Genomic DNA, 18,552 nt, shown 5'->3' with positions numbered 1-18,552 from the left:
CTGATCTGCTGTCTCCTTCTGCCTTTTATAGGAATTTCATACATATGATCTTACAATAAATAATCTAACCTTATCTGACTTTATTTATAAACTAAGCATAATGTTTTTCAGGTACACCCCAAACTTTTCATGCCTTCTCATTCCTCAGTATTCCATTATATGCAAAAAAAAAAGATCTCTTCACCAGATGATAAATATTTGCATAGTTTCCAAGTGTTGGCTATTGCAAACAATACTTTTATAAACACTTGCATATAAGCCTTCGTGTAAACATATGTTCTCATTTCTCCTGGGTAAATATCTAGGAATGAAAGGGCTGGATTGTACAGTCAAGTGCAAGTTTAACTGCCAAACTGTTTTCCTTACTAGCTGTGCTATTGTACATCCCCAGCAACAATGTGTGAGATGTGCAGTTTCTCCACATCCTCATCAACATTTGATAGTCACTGTTTTCAATTACGGCCATTCTAGTGAGTGTGTTGTAGAATCACATTTTGGTTGTAATTTGCATCTCCCAAGAGACTAATGATGTTGGGCATCTTTTCATGGAGTTTACTAGTTATTCGTGTATCTTCTTTGGCGAAATGTCTATTCAAGCATTTCACTCACTTATTAATTGGGTTGTTTTATTATATATAAAATTGGGAGAATTTTTCAAATATATCTGTCCATTGTCAGATATATGACTGGAACTATCTTCTCTAAGTAGCTTGTTTTTAAATGTTCTTAATAGTGTTTATCAAAAAGTGAGCATTTTGAACCTTGGTGAATTCTACTTTATAAATTTGTTTTCTTTTTCTAATTTATAGATTCGTTATCTGTGTTATCTTACAAAAGCTTTCTCATTTTAGCTCTTGAATTTAGTTACATGATCCATTTTGAGCTAATTTTCATTTAAAGTAAAAGTCTAAATACATATATACATATATATACATAATTTTTACATGTGGATATCCAGTTCTTCCAGCAGTGTGTTGACATTGTCCTTTTGCCATTGGCATCTGACTCTGTTCTGTTCCACGGATCTATGTATTCTTAGCCCAATACCACCATGTCTTGAGAACTGTGGCTTTATAATAAATCATGAGATCAGGTAGCATAAGTTCTCAAATGTTGTTTTTCCTTTTCAAAATTGTTCTGGCCATTCTAGGTGCTTTGCAATTCCATATAAATTTAGGATCAGTTTATCAATTTCTTTTCTTTTTTCTTTTTTTTTTTGAGATGCGAGTCTCGCTCTGTTGCCCAGGCTGGAGTGCAGTGGCGCGATCTCAGCTCACTGCAACCTACGCCTCCCGGGTTCAAGCGATTCTCCTGCCTCAGCATCCAGAGCAGCTGGGACTACAGGCCCTGCCACCACGCCTGGCTAATTTTTTTTTTTTTTTTTTTTTTGTAAACACGGGGTTTTGCCATGTTGGCCATGCTGGTCTTGAACTCCTGCAGTTTGTCAATTTCTATAGAAAGTCCTGCTGGAATTTTGATAGGCATTGGGTTGAATTTGGAGTTCTATCTTAATAATGATGAGTTTTCCAAACTCTAAATATGGTATATCTCTCCATTTACTTATATTTTCTTTAATTACTCTCAGTAATGTTTTGGGGTTTTCAGTGTATGTGTCTCATACTTCTTTTGGTAGACACATTCTTCAATATTTTATTAATTAATTTCTGGTCTATTTCTTTCCTTCTACTCATTTAGATTAGGTCTTCTTGCTTACTGAGGTTGATGGTTAAATTATTGATTGTTGATCTTTCTTCCATTCTAAGATAAGCATTTCAGATATTCTTAGTACTGCTTTAGCTGTGTTCCATACATTTTATGTTTTGTTTTTATTTTCATTCAGTTAAAACTATTTTGTAATTTCCTTCTTGATTTTTTCTTTGACCTATAGGTTATTTGGAAGTGTGTTAATTCCCAAATAGTTGAGAGATCTCTCAGGTTTCCTTCTGTTGTCGATTTCTAACTTAATTCCATTGAAATTGGAGGATATCATGTGTATTATTTCTATCCTTTTAAATTTACTGAGATTCATTTAATGGGCTAGCATGTATACGGGTCTGTCCTGAAGCATGTTTCATATGTGCTTGAAAAGAATGAGTATAAAGTTAAGTGTACAATAAAGGTTGGTAGTCAAGTTAGTTGAAAGGTTTACCATTGTATTCCTAGCACCACAGTAATGCCTTGCACACAGCAGGCACAGAAAAATTTTTGTTGACTAAAAGAATACTTTGTCTCTGTCACTAAAATTTCTTTCAAAATCCTTATCAGTCCTTTATTTCTCAAGATGAAATTTATAGATCACTTGTACTGTACTATTTTAACCTTATCTGTTTCAGCCCACTATTTATTATTTTAACTTTGAGTGTAGATTCAGGAGGTACACATGCAGGTTTCTCATAAGGGTATATTGTGTGATGTTAAGGTCTGTGCTTCTATTAATCCTGTCACCCAGACTGTGAACATAGTATGCAACTTCTCTCCTTTGGAGTCCCCAGTGCCTACTGTTCCCATCTTTATATTTGTGTATATCCAGGGTTTAGCCTCCATTTGTGAGAACATACGATATTTGGTTTTCTGTTTCTGTGATAATTCGTTTAGGATAATGGCCGCCAGTTGCATCCATGGTGTTGCAAAGGACATGGTTCCACAGTATCCCATGGTGTACATGTACCACATTTCTTATGGCTGCACAGTATTCCATGGTGTATATGTACCATCTTTTTATAGCTGCATAGTAGTCCATGGTGTTTATGGATCATTTTTTATGGCTGCATAGTATTCCATAGCGTATACATACGATCTTTTCTTATGGCTGCGTACTATTCCTGGTATATATGTACCACATTTTCTTTATCCAATCCACTGTTGATGTCAGCCCACTATTTTGAAACACTTTCACCATGGTGATTTGAATGTGGAAAAGGCACATGCTTCACCATTTCAAAACATTCTATCAGTCATTAGTCTAGTCCCTCTAAAAATATTTTTATTAGAAGAATTGTTAGTCAACAAAACAATCAGATATTATTTTCTCCAAGAGTGCCTTTAACATGTTTCTTTTCAAAATAATTCCAATTTTAAAAATATGAGGCAATATTGGAGTTCAGACTTCTAAAATTATCAAACATCTAGAATTATAAAATTGTCAGATACTATTATTCTGCTACATGAGAATAAATTATTTCCACAAATATCAAGACATAAAATTGAAAAGACCAACTTTTTTTATTATTATTATTATACTTTAAGTTCTGGGATACATGTACAGAACGTGCAGGTTTGTTACATAGGTATACACGTGCCATGGTGGTTTGCTGCACCCATCAACCCATCATCTACATTAGGTATTTCTCCCAATGCTATCCCTCCCCTAACCCCCCATGCCCTGACAGGCCCCAGTGTGTGATGTTCCCCTCCCTGTGTCCATGTGTTCTCACTGTTCAACTCCCACTTATGAGTGAGAACATGCAGTGTTTGATTTTCTGTTCTTCTGTTAGTTTGATGAGAATGATGGTTTCCAGCTTCATCCATGTCTGTGCAAAGGACATGAACTCATTCTTTTTTATGGCTGCATAGTATTCCATGGTGTATATGTGCCACATTTTCTTTATCCAGTCTATCATTGATGGGCATTTGGGTTGGTTCCAAGTCTTTGCTATTGTGAATAGTGCCACAATAAGCATATATGTGCAGGTGTCTGTATAGCAGAATGATTTATAATCCTTTGGGTATATGCCCAGTAATGGGATTGCTGGGTCAAATGGTATTTCTAGTTCTAGATCATTGAGGAATTGCCACACTGTCTTCCACAATGGTTGAACTAATTTACACTCCCACTGACAGTGTATAAGTGTTCCTATTTCTCCAGATCCTCTCCAGCACCTGTTGTTTCCTGACTTTTTAATGATTGCCATTCTAAGTGGCGTGGGATGGTATCTCATTGTGGTTTTGATTTGCATTTCTCTAATGACCAGTGATGATGAGATTTTTTTCATGTTTATTGGCTGCATAAATGTCTTTTTCTGAGAAGTGTCTGTTCATATCCTTAGCCCACTTTTTGATGGGGTTGTTCGCTTTTTTCTTGTAAATTTGTTTAAGTTCCTTGTAGATTCTGGATATTAGCCCTTTGTCAGATGGATAGATTGCAAAAGTTTTCTCCCATTCTCTAGGTTGCCTGTTCACTCTGATGATAGTTTCTTTTGCTGGGCAGAAGCTCTTTAGTTTAATTAGATCCCATTAGTCAATTTTGGCTTTTGTTGCCATTGCTTTTGGTGTTTTACTCATGAAGTCTTTGCCCATGCCTATGTCCTGAATGGTAATGCCTAGGTTTTCTTCTAGGGTTTTTATGGTTTTAGGTCTAACATGTAAGTCTTTAATCCATCTTGAATTAATTTTTGTATAAGGTGTAAGGAAGGGATCCAGTTTCAGCTTTCTACATATGGCTAGCCAGTTTTCCTAGCACCATTTATTAAATAGGGAATCCTTTCCCCATTGCTTGTTTTTGTCAGGTTTGTCAAAGATCAGATAGTTGTAGATATGCGGCGTTATTTCTGAGGGCTCTGTTCTGTTCCATTGATCGATATCTCTGTTTTGGTACCAGCACCACACTGTTTTGGTTACTGTAGTCTTGTAGTATAGCTAGAAGTCAGGTAGCGTAATGCCTCCAGCTCTGTTCTTTTTGCTTAGGATTGTCTTGGCTATACGAGCTCTTTTTTGGTTCCATATGAAATTTAAAGTAGTTTTTCTAATTCTGTGAAGAAAGTCAGTGGTAGCTTGATGCGGATAGCACTGAATCTATAAATTACTTTGGGCAGTATGGCCATTTTCATGGTATTGATTCTACCTATCTATGAGCATGAAATAGTCTTCCATTTGTTTGTGTGCTCTCTTATTTCCTTGAGCAGTGCTTTGTAGTTCTCCTTGAAAAGGCCCCTCACAGCCTTTTTAAGTTGTACTCCTAGGTATTTTATTCTCTTTGTAGCAATTGTGAAGGGGAGTTCACTCATGATTTGGCTCTTTGTCTATTATTGGTGTATAGGAATGCTTGTGATTTTTGCACATTAATTTTGTATCCTGAGATTTGCTGAAGTTGCTTATCAGCTTAAGGAGATTTTGGGCTGAGACAATGGAGTTTTCTAAATATACAATCATGTCATCTGCAAACAGAGGCAATTTGACTTCCTCTCTTCCTATTTGAATACCCTTTATCACTTTCTCTTGCCTGATTACCTTGGCCAGAACTTCCAATACTATGTTGAATAGGAGTGGTGAGAGAGGGCATCCTTGTCTTGTGCCAGTTTTCAAAGGGAATCCTTCCAGGTTTTGCCCATTCAGTATGATATGTTTGTCATAAACAGCTCTTATTATTTTGAGATACGTTCCATCAATACCTAGCTTACTGAGACTGTTAGCATGAAGGGGTGTTTAAGTTTATTGAAGGCCGAAAAGACCAAGTTTTAAAAATTATTTTCAACAAAAGTATACATGATGTGACAAAAGAAATCATGCATGGCCTTTAGATACATTCAAAATTAGGTAGAAATTCTAATTCCACCCTGTGACATTAGATAAGATTCTTGGTTTCCTTGATTACCTTATTTTTCTCAATTGTAATATAAAGGTTTTTTTAAAAACCTACTTCTCAGTATTGTTTTGAGAATTAAACATAATGAATCCACAGCATATGGCACATAGTAGGCTTTCAATATTGGGAGATAAAATTTTTTATTACTTATCTATGATTTGTTTAGGTTGCAGATGATCATTCAATTTTTTGACAATTTCATAAAAATCTCTCTAAACACGGTGAGCCAAACATTTTTCACTATTCATCTGTCTTCTCAATAAAAGTTTTACATATAGGCATTTTTCTTTTGAAATGTAATAAGGTTGACTTAATTGCATTTGTTTGTACAGTGCTTTTGCATTTTTCCTGTATCACAATAATTTCTGGGTATTTTATTGAATACCAATTTTAAAAGGCATTCATTTGCTATTATAATTAAACCATACTTCAAATTGGGCATTGTTTGTCCATTTTAGTTCAAACTATATGAAATTGCTGATATGTAACAATTTTTGATATATAAAAACATCATATGGTTCAAATTAATACATATATATTTTTTATTTCATCAAAGGATGAAACCTAGGAAACTGATAAAAACTGGAGCACAAATTTTGGTTCACACTACATGGATGGAGTCCATTCAAAGTCTTTCTTTATCTGTCTGGAGAGCAGTTATTACTACCTAGAAATATATACTTCACTCATTATTTAACAAATATTTTTGAGTAACTGTTAAGTGTCAGGTAGACAAACATTTAGTATATTAGACAGCATGAGTACTAAGGTAAAAAGATAAAGCTAGGAAGATGAATAAGAGGTCAGGAGAAGAGTCTGTTTGCAACTTTAGATGGGCTGGCAAAAAAGGTCCTAAAAGAGAAAAATGATTTTGGAGTAAAGACCTCAAAAAATTAGGAACTAGTCAAATGGCTATCTGGGGGAAAAACTAAACCTGTTACCTCTACCATAAAGTAAGCTCCATTAGGGCAAGGATTTTGTTCTATTTACTGCTAGTCCAGCATGTAAAACAGTGCCTAATATATTATAAGTGCTCGATAAAAATATCTGTTGAAAAAGTGGATACTTAATGCATATACAAATATGTTTAAATGCTCAATACACACAAAGTTGTTTTTACCATTAATAATAGCATAACAGTGGCATACCTTGCTTTTTTCATTCAGTATGGATTGGTGATTTTTTTCTAGTCAGTGACTACTAAATACAATGTTATAATAACTTCTGAATATCTATTTTCTGTGGTACAGTGTAAATTCCATTAGAGGAAGACTCAAGTCTATCTCATGGATCAGTAATCCCAAGATAACAGTACCATGCTTGATACACAATATCTGCTGTATATTCAAATAAATGAATAAAAGGTATAACTGACTAGATGAATGAATGAATAATAAAGTCACAAAGGAATAAAATCAGGGAATACTTTTAGGAAACAGTACAAAGTTAGAATGAAGATTCTGGAATATATGTGGCAACAATTGAGGACAGTTGGGCATAATTCAGTAGACTGTGGAGAAACAGAGTCACGGTGTAGGAGAATGATCTGTGAGTCACTATATGATTTGGGATAGTGAGAAAGGGTATTGTTAGTGATGCTAGGAAGGGAGAGGAAGTTTTCCAGGTGTGAGTTATTGAAGCTTTTCCATTAGCTAAAACTCAGCTTCTCTATTTTTACAAAAAAAAAGTTCCATCAATGGGTAAGAATTTATCCTACAGAGAGGATTATGGGTAGAATAGAACTGAATAATCAACTGTCCAGTTTGATTTTATTTCTACTTCTAAGATTCCTTTTTTTAAATACTGTTAAGTGTCAGCTTAATCAGCCCTTAATGATCCAGCCTAATCAGTAATCAACAATCTGGCTTCAAAGATTATGAGATCTGTGTCTTATTATTATTCACAAGTTACCAATATGAATGCTCAAATTTCAAGAGGAGATAATTTTAAAAAATCAAACCAAGCCACGATATATTCTTAAAATTACAATGGAAATCATGCCAAAAAAAACCCCACACCTAAGTTAAGAGTAAACTACCTTAAAATCAGAAGTTCCAATGTAATGGTTGTTTGAAGTTGGAGAAAGTTACAAGGGGAAAAATAAATAATGAATGGGCTGCCAGAATACACTCAATTTTATTGAGGAGATGTTAATATTATGATTCACTGATTGCATATGTCTGCATATGTCTAATCAATTTTGGACATATGTAAAGCTGAGAAATGGATCAATATTATCCCATGATTATATGTAGAATAAGTGAAATTGACATATTGCCACTCAGAAAATCTATTTCTGATTTTGTTTTAGCAAGTGCCAAAATTACCAAATATACATTTGTTCCCTGTGAGATGAGAAGGGTTAAAAGCTGCACTTATTCATGTATTAGTATGGTGCAGTAAGTTACAGTAATAATGTCTCCTCCTATAGGAAAGTTTTCTTGAGCTCTTAAGGCTATGTTAGGTCATACACTCTGGAAGTACCTTTCATCTTGCCTTCACAATGTTGGCTAAACAGACTTATAATTATTTTCCTAGGTACATTCCTCTCTTGAGTATAAATTTCACAAAGAAAAAGATGATGAATCTACTTCCTCAAGTGTAAAAACCCAGTTTGATGCTCCTTTATTTCCCACACTTTGCACCACGCTTTATATAAATGGTATTTTAATGCTGATGTTAATGATAACTTGCTAGGGTCTTCCAAAGACCATTTACCATATCATTTCCTAACTTTCCCTCCACTTTCACCTTACATGCAGGTACAATTTGCCCTCTACATCTATGGGTTTCACACTGTGGATTCAACCAACCACGAATTGAAAATATTCCAAAAAAATTTTAAAAATAACAAATTAACAACCAAGAAGAATACAAGTTTAAAAAACAATATAGTATAACAAGTATTTACATAGCATTTACATTGTATCAGGCATTATAAGTAATCTAGAGATGATGCAAAGTATATAGGAGGATATGCAGAGGTTATATGCAACTCCTACTCCATTTTATATGAGGGGTTTGAGCATCTAGGAATTTTGTTATCCACAGGGGTCCTGGAACCAATCCCCAGTGGATACTGAGGGATAACTGTATTTCTAAAGACCCTATCCTTGGCTCTCTTCTCTAGCCATGTTCTTTATGTATTGTTGTTTTCAACCATTCCTAACTAACATTCTACATTCCTAACTCATAGGCACCTATGGTAGACTTTTTACATGGGTGGCTTCCTATTATTTACACCTTTGGATAGGTACTTCCCCCTTGAATTTGGACTATTCTTGTAACTAGCTCTAAATAACGGAATGTAACAGAAGTAAGACTGGGCTAGTCCTGGGATTAAGCCTTAAAAAGTCTTGGTAGTTTCAAGTTCTATATGTTTGTCCTGAGCCACCATGGAAAAATTCCAGCTAACTTGCAGGAGAGATCATGGGAGAAGACCATGTGGCAAGGAAAAGGCTCTGAGACTAAACGGAGAGAGAAAGCCAGCCAGCTCCGCTGAACCCAGCCTCCAAATGATCTGCAAGTTCAAAACACCCACATCAATGACCTCTTGTGAGATCGGTAGAACTACTTTGATGAGGGCAGCTCAGACTGGAAAACTATAAGCAAACAAAGTGCTCTTTCAAGCCACTAAGTTTTGGGGTGGCTCATTACACAATAGATAAACAAAACTGCTGGAAAACTCAAAATCTAGATCTCCAGCCCTGACTATTACCTAGAGATCTGTATCTAAATTTCAAACTCTACATTTAAATTTCCACATAGATAACTTACCTACATTTGAAATTCACCATCTGCTAAAATAGAATTCAGTATCTCTCCTGTTTCTTATACAGAAAAATAGACAGTCTGTACTGTATAAGCTACTGATTTTAAAACTGTATTCCTCAAAATTCAAGGGCCCTGTGGAGTATTTCTACAGATTTCTTCATAATAGTTTCAACTACAGTTCTTAGTCCCATCACATTATGGGTCACAAAAACTATAAGCTAAAAAAAAAGTAGAAAATTTTTGTTCAATTTAAAAAACACACATCAAAGCCAAAGTATGATGGAACACATTTCACCAATGTGACTTTGGGTAAGTAATTTTAACATTCTAAGCCAGAGTCACCTCATGAAATACTAGGGTTTGGACTTAATCTCTGATTTTATAACAGAAATTTTCATTTGGATAAAGACATCTTGAACATACTAGAGGAACAGAGTGGAAACACAGTGTAGTGGTAAAGAGCACAAGAGCACAGGTTCAAACCCTTGGAGAAGTGACAGAGCCATAGGTTCTGCCAATTAATAGCTCTGTCACTTCTCTAAGCTCCAATTCCTTCATCTGTAAAATGGGGATAAAAATAAGTATATGGGGTTATTACAAAAATTAAATGAATCAATATTTCTAAAATAGAATGCTTGGAATACTGTGTAACATATAGTTAAACTGTTAAGTAAAAAACTTTACGTCAGGTGCGGTGGCCCATGCCTGTAATCCTAGCACTCTGGGAGGCGGAGGTGGGCGGATCACTTGAGGTCAGGAGTTCGACACCAGCCTGGCCAACATAGTGAAACCCCATCTCGACTAAAAATATAAAAATTGGCCAGGCATGGTGGTGGGTGCCTGTAATCACATCTACTCGGGAGGCTGAAGCAGGAGAATCACTTGAACCCAGGAGGTGGAGGTTGCAGTGAACCAAGATCGTGCCACCACACTCTAGCCTGGGTGACAAAGCGAGACTCTATCTCTAAATAAATAAATAAATAAATAAATAACTTCTACTAATTTCTTCAAAAAATTATCACAGATTTTTTATGTACCATATAATAAATGAACCACTCTTTTCACAAATTTGATTCCTGAAACATCTCTAAAAAACCCATGTTCAATATAATTAGCTATCTAATGAACCAAGAGTTCTGCCTTTAGATCACTAGCATTTTAAATGAACATGGTTAGAGATACTTTATGTTACAGTAGGTTGCAATTAAAAATCTTAAAATGATGTGGACTCCTGGTAATCAGTACCAATAATATGAAATACTGTTTTCTCATATAGAAATGTTATCTTCACTTCAAATTTGATACATATATTAACTATGCTGCATCATTAAAACAACTGAAATATGTAATACTTACCACTGATTGTTTTAGGCTTTTTAGCTATATATTCCTTCCATTTTCTTGAACTGAGTTGGTTGGGAGGTGGAATCAGTATGTTACTAATGGTACATGGCAATACAAAAAGAGCACCAACCTGAATAAAACAGACCATATTTTTATTGATTGCACATTGAGATTCATTCTTGAATAGTGCCAGTTGACAATTTTCCACTCATATTTCACCAATTTAACATGCAATTAGTAATGCCCTCTCCCAAAAACTCCACTATAAAAACTAAAAAGTAAGAACAATGGCCCACCCTCTGTCAAAACAAAACAAAAGCTAAAATGCAGACAAACAAAAACAGCAAAGGCATTCAAAGCTACAGTCTTCCCTTTTCCACCGAGGTATACATCTCTGAAAAATTCACAATATTTGCTTCAAGTTCAGGTTGTGGACATAATTTATTTGTATATATACAAAACAGTGTAAGGCTGAGTTCTAGCACCAAAATATTTTGTTATATTCAACCATCATCGTATAACTTTCTGACTAGATGAACTATTGTTCTAGTTTCAGAATTAAAATACATTTGAAGGCAATTTAGAAACTTTGTTCCTGGAAATCAGATTTAATGCTAATAGGTAAAAACTGATGAGAAGACAATGAATTATATGCTAGAAAACATACAGTAACTTCTGACTGATTTATGAGCAAACTCAGCTTATTCATCTTTGTATTGCCAGGGCTGGGGATACAGATGCTTATTAAATATTGGTTCAACAAAATCACCATAATCTATTTAGGTAAATTCTCAGTTTATTAAGGGCTGAATAAAACAAACCACAGTTCTGAAAGCCGTATTTTTCCTGTTATTTTAGAAATGCAGCTACATCAATCGGCACATCTCAGTAAAAAGTATTTCATTTTAAAACTTTGGGAAAATTTAGGCAAAGCGTTTGCCAAAGATCTTAAAGCTAGTGCAAAATCACTTTTAACTGTCCTATATCGATGGACTAGTTACATGAAATATGTGATCACTAATATTTTAATGTTTTGTTGCTATTTATTATTTTTACTTATGCATTCTTAATTCACAGATATAAAAATAAATATTAAGGTTGGTGCAAATGTAATTGTGGTTTTTTCATTGTTGAAATTTGCCATTTGATATTGGAATATGTTCTTAAATAAATGTGGTTATGTTATACATCATTTTAATGAGCAATACTCACTTTATGTTTTCTTGCTAATAACTTATTACTTGTTGTTTATGTTTATTTTAGACTATGGAAATGATGTTAGACGAAAAACAAATTGAGTAATTTTCTTATTCGAGTTCAAAATGAGTCATAAAGCAGTGGAGACAACTTGCAACATCAATGCATTTGGCCCAGGAACTGCTAACGAACATGCAGTGCAATGGCAGTTCAAAAAGTTTTGCAAAAGAGACGAGAGCCTTGAAGACGAGTGGTATAGTGGCTGGCCATAGGAAGCTGACAATAACCAATTGAGGGCAATGATCGAAGCTGATCCTCTTACAACTACACAAGAAGTTGCAGAAGAACTCACTGTCAACCATTCTATGGTCATTCGGCATTTGAAGCAGATTAGAAAGCTCAATAAGGCCAGGCATGGTGGCTCATACCTGTAATCTCAGCACTTTTGGGAGGCTGAGGCAGGTGGATCACCTGAGGTCAGGAGTTTGAGACCACCCTGGCCAATATGGTGTAACCCTGTCTCTACTAAAGATACAAAAATTAGCCAGGCATGGTGGCATACGCCTGTAGTCCCAGACACTTGGGAGGCTGAGGCAGGAGAATTGCTTGAACCTGGGAGGCAGAGGTTGCAGTGAGCCCAGACTGAGCCACTGCACTCCAGCCTGGGCAACAGAGTGAGACTCTATCTCAAAAACAAAACAAAAAAATAAATAAATAAACCCCCAAAAGCTCAATAACTAGGTGCCGCATGAGCTGAGCAAAAATTTAAAAAATTGTTGTTTTGAAGTGTCGTCTTCCCTTATTCTATGCAACAATGAACAATTTCTTGATCAGATTGTGTGATGAAAAGTGGGTGACAACCAGCCTGGTGGTTGGACCAAGAAGAAGCTCCAAAGCACTTCCCAAAGCCAAACTTGCACTAAGAAAAAGGTCATGGTCACTGTTTCCTGGTCTGCTGCCATTCTGATCCATGACAGCTTTTTGAATCCTGGTGAAACCATTACATCTGAGACTTATGCTCAGCAAATCGATGAGATGCACCGAAAACTGCAACACCTATAGCCGGCATCTGTCAACAGAAAGGGCCCGATTCTTCTCCATGACAACGTCCGACCACACGTCACACAACGAATGCTTCAAAAGTTGAATGAACTGGGCTACAAAGTTTTGCCTCATCCATCATATTCACCTGACCTCTCACCAACTGATTGCCACTTCCTCAAGCATCTCAACAAGTTTTTGCAAGGAAAATGCTTCCACAGGCAAGGCAGGATGCAGAAAACGCTTTCCAAGAGTTCATAGAATTCCAAAGCATGGATTTTTATACTACAGGAATAAAAAAACTTAATTCTCATTGGCAAAAATGTTTTGATTGTAATGGTTTCTATTTTTATTCATAAAGATGTGTTTGAGCCTAGTTATAATGATTTAAAATTCATGGTCTGAAACCATAATTACTTTTACACCAACCTAATATGTTAGGAACAAAATAAGGTTAAAAGAAATATGCTTATTTTTCTTTATTATTATAGCCATAATCTTTTTAAAGTCAAATATATTTTATGTAGTTAAGAATTAGAAATTAAAAATAAAATATTTAGCAACAGAAAATAATCATTAAATATAAAAAATATATCTAATTTTCTCGACATTAAATCCTAGTTCTTCTTTCTTGCATACATAAGACTTCATAGCCCAAAAATGTGACCAGACTGTATGGTTAAAAAGGTGGACAAGGCTGTAATGTGAGTATGCCAGACTGGGTCCCAGTTACAGCTTTCTCAACATTTTAGGGATGCTAAATGCAGTTCAATACACTACTTATAGCCTAATATAAATGAGGTGGGACCCATTAGCTGAAATGGCCACACTTTTGAGACAGCCTGAAATTGACTAGACATTTGCTACAAATATGAAAATAAGTATTTCTAAATCACACAAACTATAATTTCCTACAAAATAAAATTGTCAGTTGTTTATAATGCATTCTTAGTACACTTAGGTGCTGATAACTTGTTCTCACCCATACACTAATCATTAGATAACCTCTGAGAGACTTGAGGATGATCTGTTCAGGCTATCATTCTATCTCCAGAATATTAACACCAAATAACATTTCAAATCTGAGTTTCAAAATCTTTTTTTTGAGACAATCTCACCCTGTTGCCCATGCTGGAGTGCAGTGGTGTGATCTCGGCTCACTGCAACCTCTGCCTCCCTGGTTTAAGAGACTCTCCCACCTCAGCCTCCCAAGTAGGTGCGTGCCACCATGCCTGGCTAATATTTTCTATTGTTTTAGTACAGGCGGGGCTTCACCATGTTGCTCAGGCTGGTCTTGGACTCCTGACCTCAAGTGATCCACCCGCCTCGGCCTTCCAAAGTGGTGGGATTACAGGTGTGAGCCACTGCACCTGGCCTGAGTTTCAAAATCTTGATTAAATCTTTTCAGTAGGTCCTCTCCAACAAGCAGTCGTCGTGGAAATCATGTTTCTAGCTTGCAAATTCCTCTTTGAAGAAATATTTCCCAGCCAGAAGATTAGTGAACATCATAACTGCCTAACAATCCTATCTTGTCTTTTCCTAATCTAGCTTATTAGTAAAATAAGCTTTACTCCAAGAAGCTTTTACTTATATTCTGGGGCTAATCATAGCTACATAGAGAGATAATTTGTTTAAGCTAAGATGCTGACTGAAGATCACACAAAGCAATAGAATTTAATTAAGCACCATGAAAGTTTCCTGAGAAAGGGCCTGTCCATCTTATTATATCCAATATTACGAACAAGCATCTGGCAGATAGTAGCAGTAAAAACATTAAAAAAAGAAAAAAAATTGTTTAATAAATGAAACCCAAGTTATTTATTTATTTATTTTTTGAGACGGAGTCTCACTCTGTTGCCCAGGCTCGAGTACAGTGGCGCGATCTTGGCTCATTGCAACCTCCACCTCCTGGGTACAAGTGATTCTCCTACCTCAGTCTCCCGCATAGCTGGGACTACAGGCAAATGCCTCCTTGACTGGCTAATTTTTTGCATTTTTAGTAGAGAAGGGGTTTCACCATGTTGGCCAGGCTGGTCTCGAACTCTTGACCTCAGGTGATCCACCCGCCTCGGTCTCCCAAAGTGCTGGGAGCCAGCAGGCTCCCAGGCGTGAGCCACCGCGCCCAGCCGAAACCCAAGTTATAAAGCACTAGATTTCAAAGAACTGGTATGTAATTAAACACTTTTTCAAAAATGTGAAAAATGACAAGGTGTGGTGGCTCACACCTGTAATCCTAGCACTTTGGGAGGCCGAGGTGGGTGGGTCACTTGGGGTCAAGAGTTCAAGACCAGCCTGGCCAACATAACGAAACCCTGTGTCCACTAAATATACAAAAAAAAATTAGCCAACCATGGTGGTGTATACCTGTAGTTCCAGGTATTTGAGTGGCTGAGCCAGAAGAATTGCTTGAACCCAGGAGACAGAGGTTGCAGTGAGCCAAGATCACACCACTGCACTCCAGCCTGGGCAATAGAGCAAGACTCTGTCTAAAAAAAAAAAAAAAAAGAGTGAAAAACAAATCATAACTCAATGTGTAAGAAAAATAATTTACTTCATATTTAGATTTATTTTCTAAGTTACATAATATACTGCTTCAAAAATAATCCCTTTTGTTGCATTGTACTGGGAACATAGTTATAAAGTCTCTATTCCTTACTAATAAAGTATGTTGTAATATTTTACAGTCATGGTTCAAGAAGAAAAAATGATAATCTAATACAACAAATTTAAAACAAAACAACTGAAAATATATTATTAAACATTAATAGTTTAGGGTGCTTCTAGGATTAGTGTTGCCTATCTTCAATAACTAGATGGACTAATGCTTATGTTACACTTGTGTTAAACCATAGGTACAGATCTCATTTTGACTTGAAATAGTCTCTATAAATTAGCCAGACATGGTGGCACATGCCTGTAATCCCAGCTACCTGGGAGGCTGAGGCAGGAGATCACTTGAACCCGGGAGGCAGAGGTTGCGGTGAGCCGAGATCGCGCCACTGCTCTCCAGCCTGGGTGACAGAGCGAGACTCCGTCTCAAAAAAAAAAAAAAAAAAAAAGTCTCTGTAAGATTTTTACAAATTTCTCTGTAAAATTTCTATAAATTTCATCATACCTTCAAATTACTTAGAGAATATCTAATATCTAGTGCTTTATACTTTTAAGGAAACTGTTTCACATATGTGTGTTAATCATTTGGGCCACATAAACTTCAGAGACAATAAAAAATTAGTTAGCAACTATATCATTTATATCATACTTGGTAGTTTATAAAATACATTTCAATTTGGTTTTTATTACAACTCTAAAATAGGTAACAGCGGGATTATTATTTCCAGTTTACAATATTAAAAGCTGTAAGCCAGTGAGTGGCATAGCTATGGCTTAAAGTCAAGTTTTCTAAAAAACATGCTCTTCTATTTAAGACTTTCTACTATACCATCTATATTCCTTTCCTCCCTTATTTGACAATACAGATAATTAATGATAAATAATAATATTCTCAATCCATACAACGAAGCAGCTCCAAAAGATTAGGCGACTGGACAGGGTTATATAGAGAGCTACTTAGCTACCTGGATTAAAATAGAAGCAGGGTATTTTTTATTCTCAGTGCACTTAAAAAAATATATACTAACTCATAAGATGTCTCTGCAAATAGTTTGGAGAAATGTATGGCCTTATTAACCTCTATCTAAAGTAGGGTCTCTTGACTTATTCCTTATCTCAGGCTGTTTATTTCTTCATAATTCTTATTATGTCTGCAGTTATTTATTTTCTGTTTGTCCCCTAAAATGTAAGTTCCACAAGTATAGAAGCTTCTTCTGTACACTTCATTACTGGGTTCCCGTAATCTAGTATAGTACCTCACACACAGTAGAATATATGTTGGATAAATGATAAAAGATAAATTTCAAAATTTCAAAATTTAGCAAATTAGTTATTCTTAGAGGATGAAAGCCAGGTTAATACTGGTAAAGGCCACGTCATCAAATAAATACTTTGGCAGCCTATTCAAAGGACTATTAAATTTATGGAAAAAGAGGCCAGAAGACAAAATTTTAAGTTAGTATATAGTCAAGTATACATCTTAAGGTCAAAATCATTTTTGCTTTACTATATCGATTTTCTATAGGAATTATAACCAAGACTTGATTATAGCACCATAGGGAAACTGTTATAATTACACTAATCAGTTTCTCCCTGCAGGACTATTTGCTAGTCTACTTGTTATTAAAACAATAAGAAAATGTAATGTAAGTACTGCCAATAAACATTTTGTGCATTAAAAATTGTTTTCACAGAAACATAACAGTTGAATAAATAACCAGAAAAAAAGCAGACTTTCACTTTTTCCTATTAAAAACTGAATTTGATTTTAAATAGATGAGTCCACTTAAAATTCTTTATATTGTAATTTTTTTAAAGTTAAAAATATACCAATTTTACATCATTATATACACAAAGTAACTTTTAAAGTAGCCATAAATCTCCTAAACATCATCAGAATTTAGAAAGAAAAATTGAAAACTCCCAAATGACAATTTAGTAGAACTTTAACTTTTTCCACTTTCATCCCCTGCCCTACAATGAAAAAAAAGAATGCAAGTATATGAATGTCTTCTCATAGAATTAAAATCGCATGTTGAAGAAGGAGGTTAACAATAACATGTTATAAAATTGTAAAACTTTAAAGCAATTACCAGTCATAAAGCATATTTCTGAAAATCTGTCCTAAAAACAAAATGTCACTTAGGTTTGCAGAGTACTTTTACAGTTATTATGAAAAGTCCAAAATATCTTAATATGAGTTAGGACCAAAATTATCCTATATTACATTAAAGAAACCAAGTCATCAAGCAAACAGATTAATAAGTTACATTCCCTTTTCTTACACATCCTTAAATGGCAAGTATAAAAACAAACAAACAAAAAACCCACAAGAAACCCTCAATACCTTGCTACACAGAGAAGAAATCTGCTCCAACAGCAACACAGAATTCTGTTTGGTACTGTTTGTCAATCCTCTGTACTAAGGAGTTAAAGAAATGATGTAATGGTACCCATGAAACAATGTACTCCTTAAAATAAGTTTCATTATTTCAATTCTTCCACAGTTACTTAAATTCATTTATTACAAAATTTAACTGTAGCAATTAACAATTACACCTTTCCCTAAGGATAATTATTTTTCCAATTATTTGTTTGATTCTGAAAATATGCTAAGAAACAGTACTACTATATAGAGCATTACTATAAACTATAAGAACAAGAAATTTATAAAAACTGTAGCTTCTAAATAAAAATTCAAAAACACTATGCTAGTGTTTCATCTCCAGCCAACAACAATTTCTTTTTATACAAAATGTTCTGTTCTTAGGTGTATTTCTAAACATTCTTACATATTTTTAAAAGAGAGTTTAAAATATGTTGAATATATTTGCAGATACATGTGATACCATTTATATTTACTTAAATACATAAAATGATACATCAGCTGACTGATTCTTATGTTTCTTCATGCTGATGGCAGGAGAAACATTTAAACATTTTTTAAGTATATAAATTACTTATTTTATTTTCCACAGATTCCTAAAATTTCTCCCTCCTCTCTA

At 35.0% G+C, this 18,552-nt stretch overlaps 1 protein-coding gene across 1 annotated transcript in view; it reads right to left on the bottom strand.

The window, feature by feature from the left end:
- Positions 1 to 18,552, bottom strand: part of MTBP (MDM2 binding protein) — a 78,385-nt gene that overhangs the window by 42,304 nt on the left and 17,529 nt on the right. Inside the window, exons 10-11 of the mRNA XM_055287137.2 lie at positions 17,895 to 17,964; positions 10,712 to 10,829 (exon numbers count right to left, since the gene is read on the bottom strand). Of these exons, the coding sequence (XP_055143112.1) occupies positions 10,712 to 10,829; positions 17,895 to 17,964 (188 nt within the window). The remainder of the gene's footprint in view (positions 1 to 10,711; positions 10,830 to 17,894; positions 17,965 to 18,552) is intronic.

The sequence above is a fragment of the Symphalangus syndactylus genome, chromosome 7 (genome assembly GCF_028878055.3).
Source record: "Symphalangus syndactylus isolate Jambi chromosome 7, NHGRI_mSymSyn1-v2.1_pri, whole genome shotgun sequence".
In the NCBI taxonomy this organism is placed as follows: Eukaryota; Metazoa; Chordata; class Mammalia; order Primates; family Hylobatidae; genus Symphalangus; species Symphalangus syndactylus.
The sequence above is the reverse complement of the archived record's forward strand: the minus strand, read 5'-3'. Positions and strand labels throughout refer to the sequence as shown.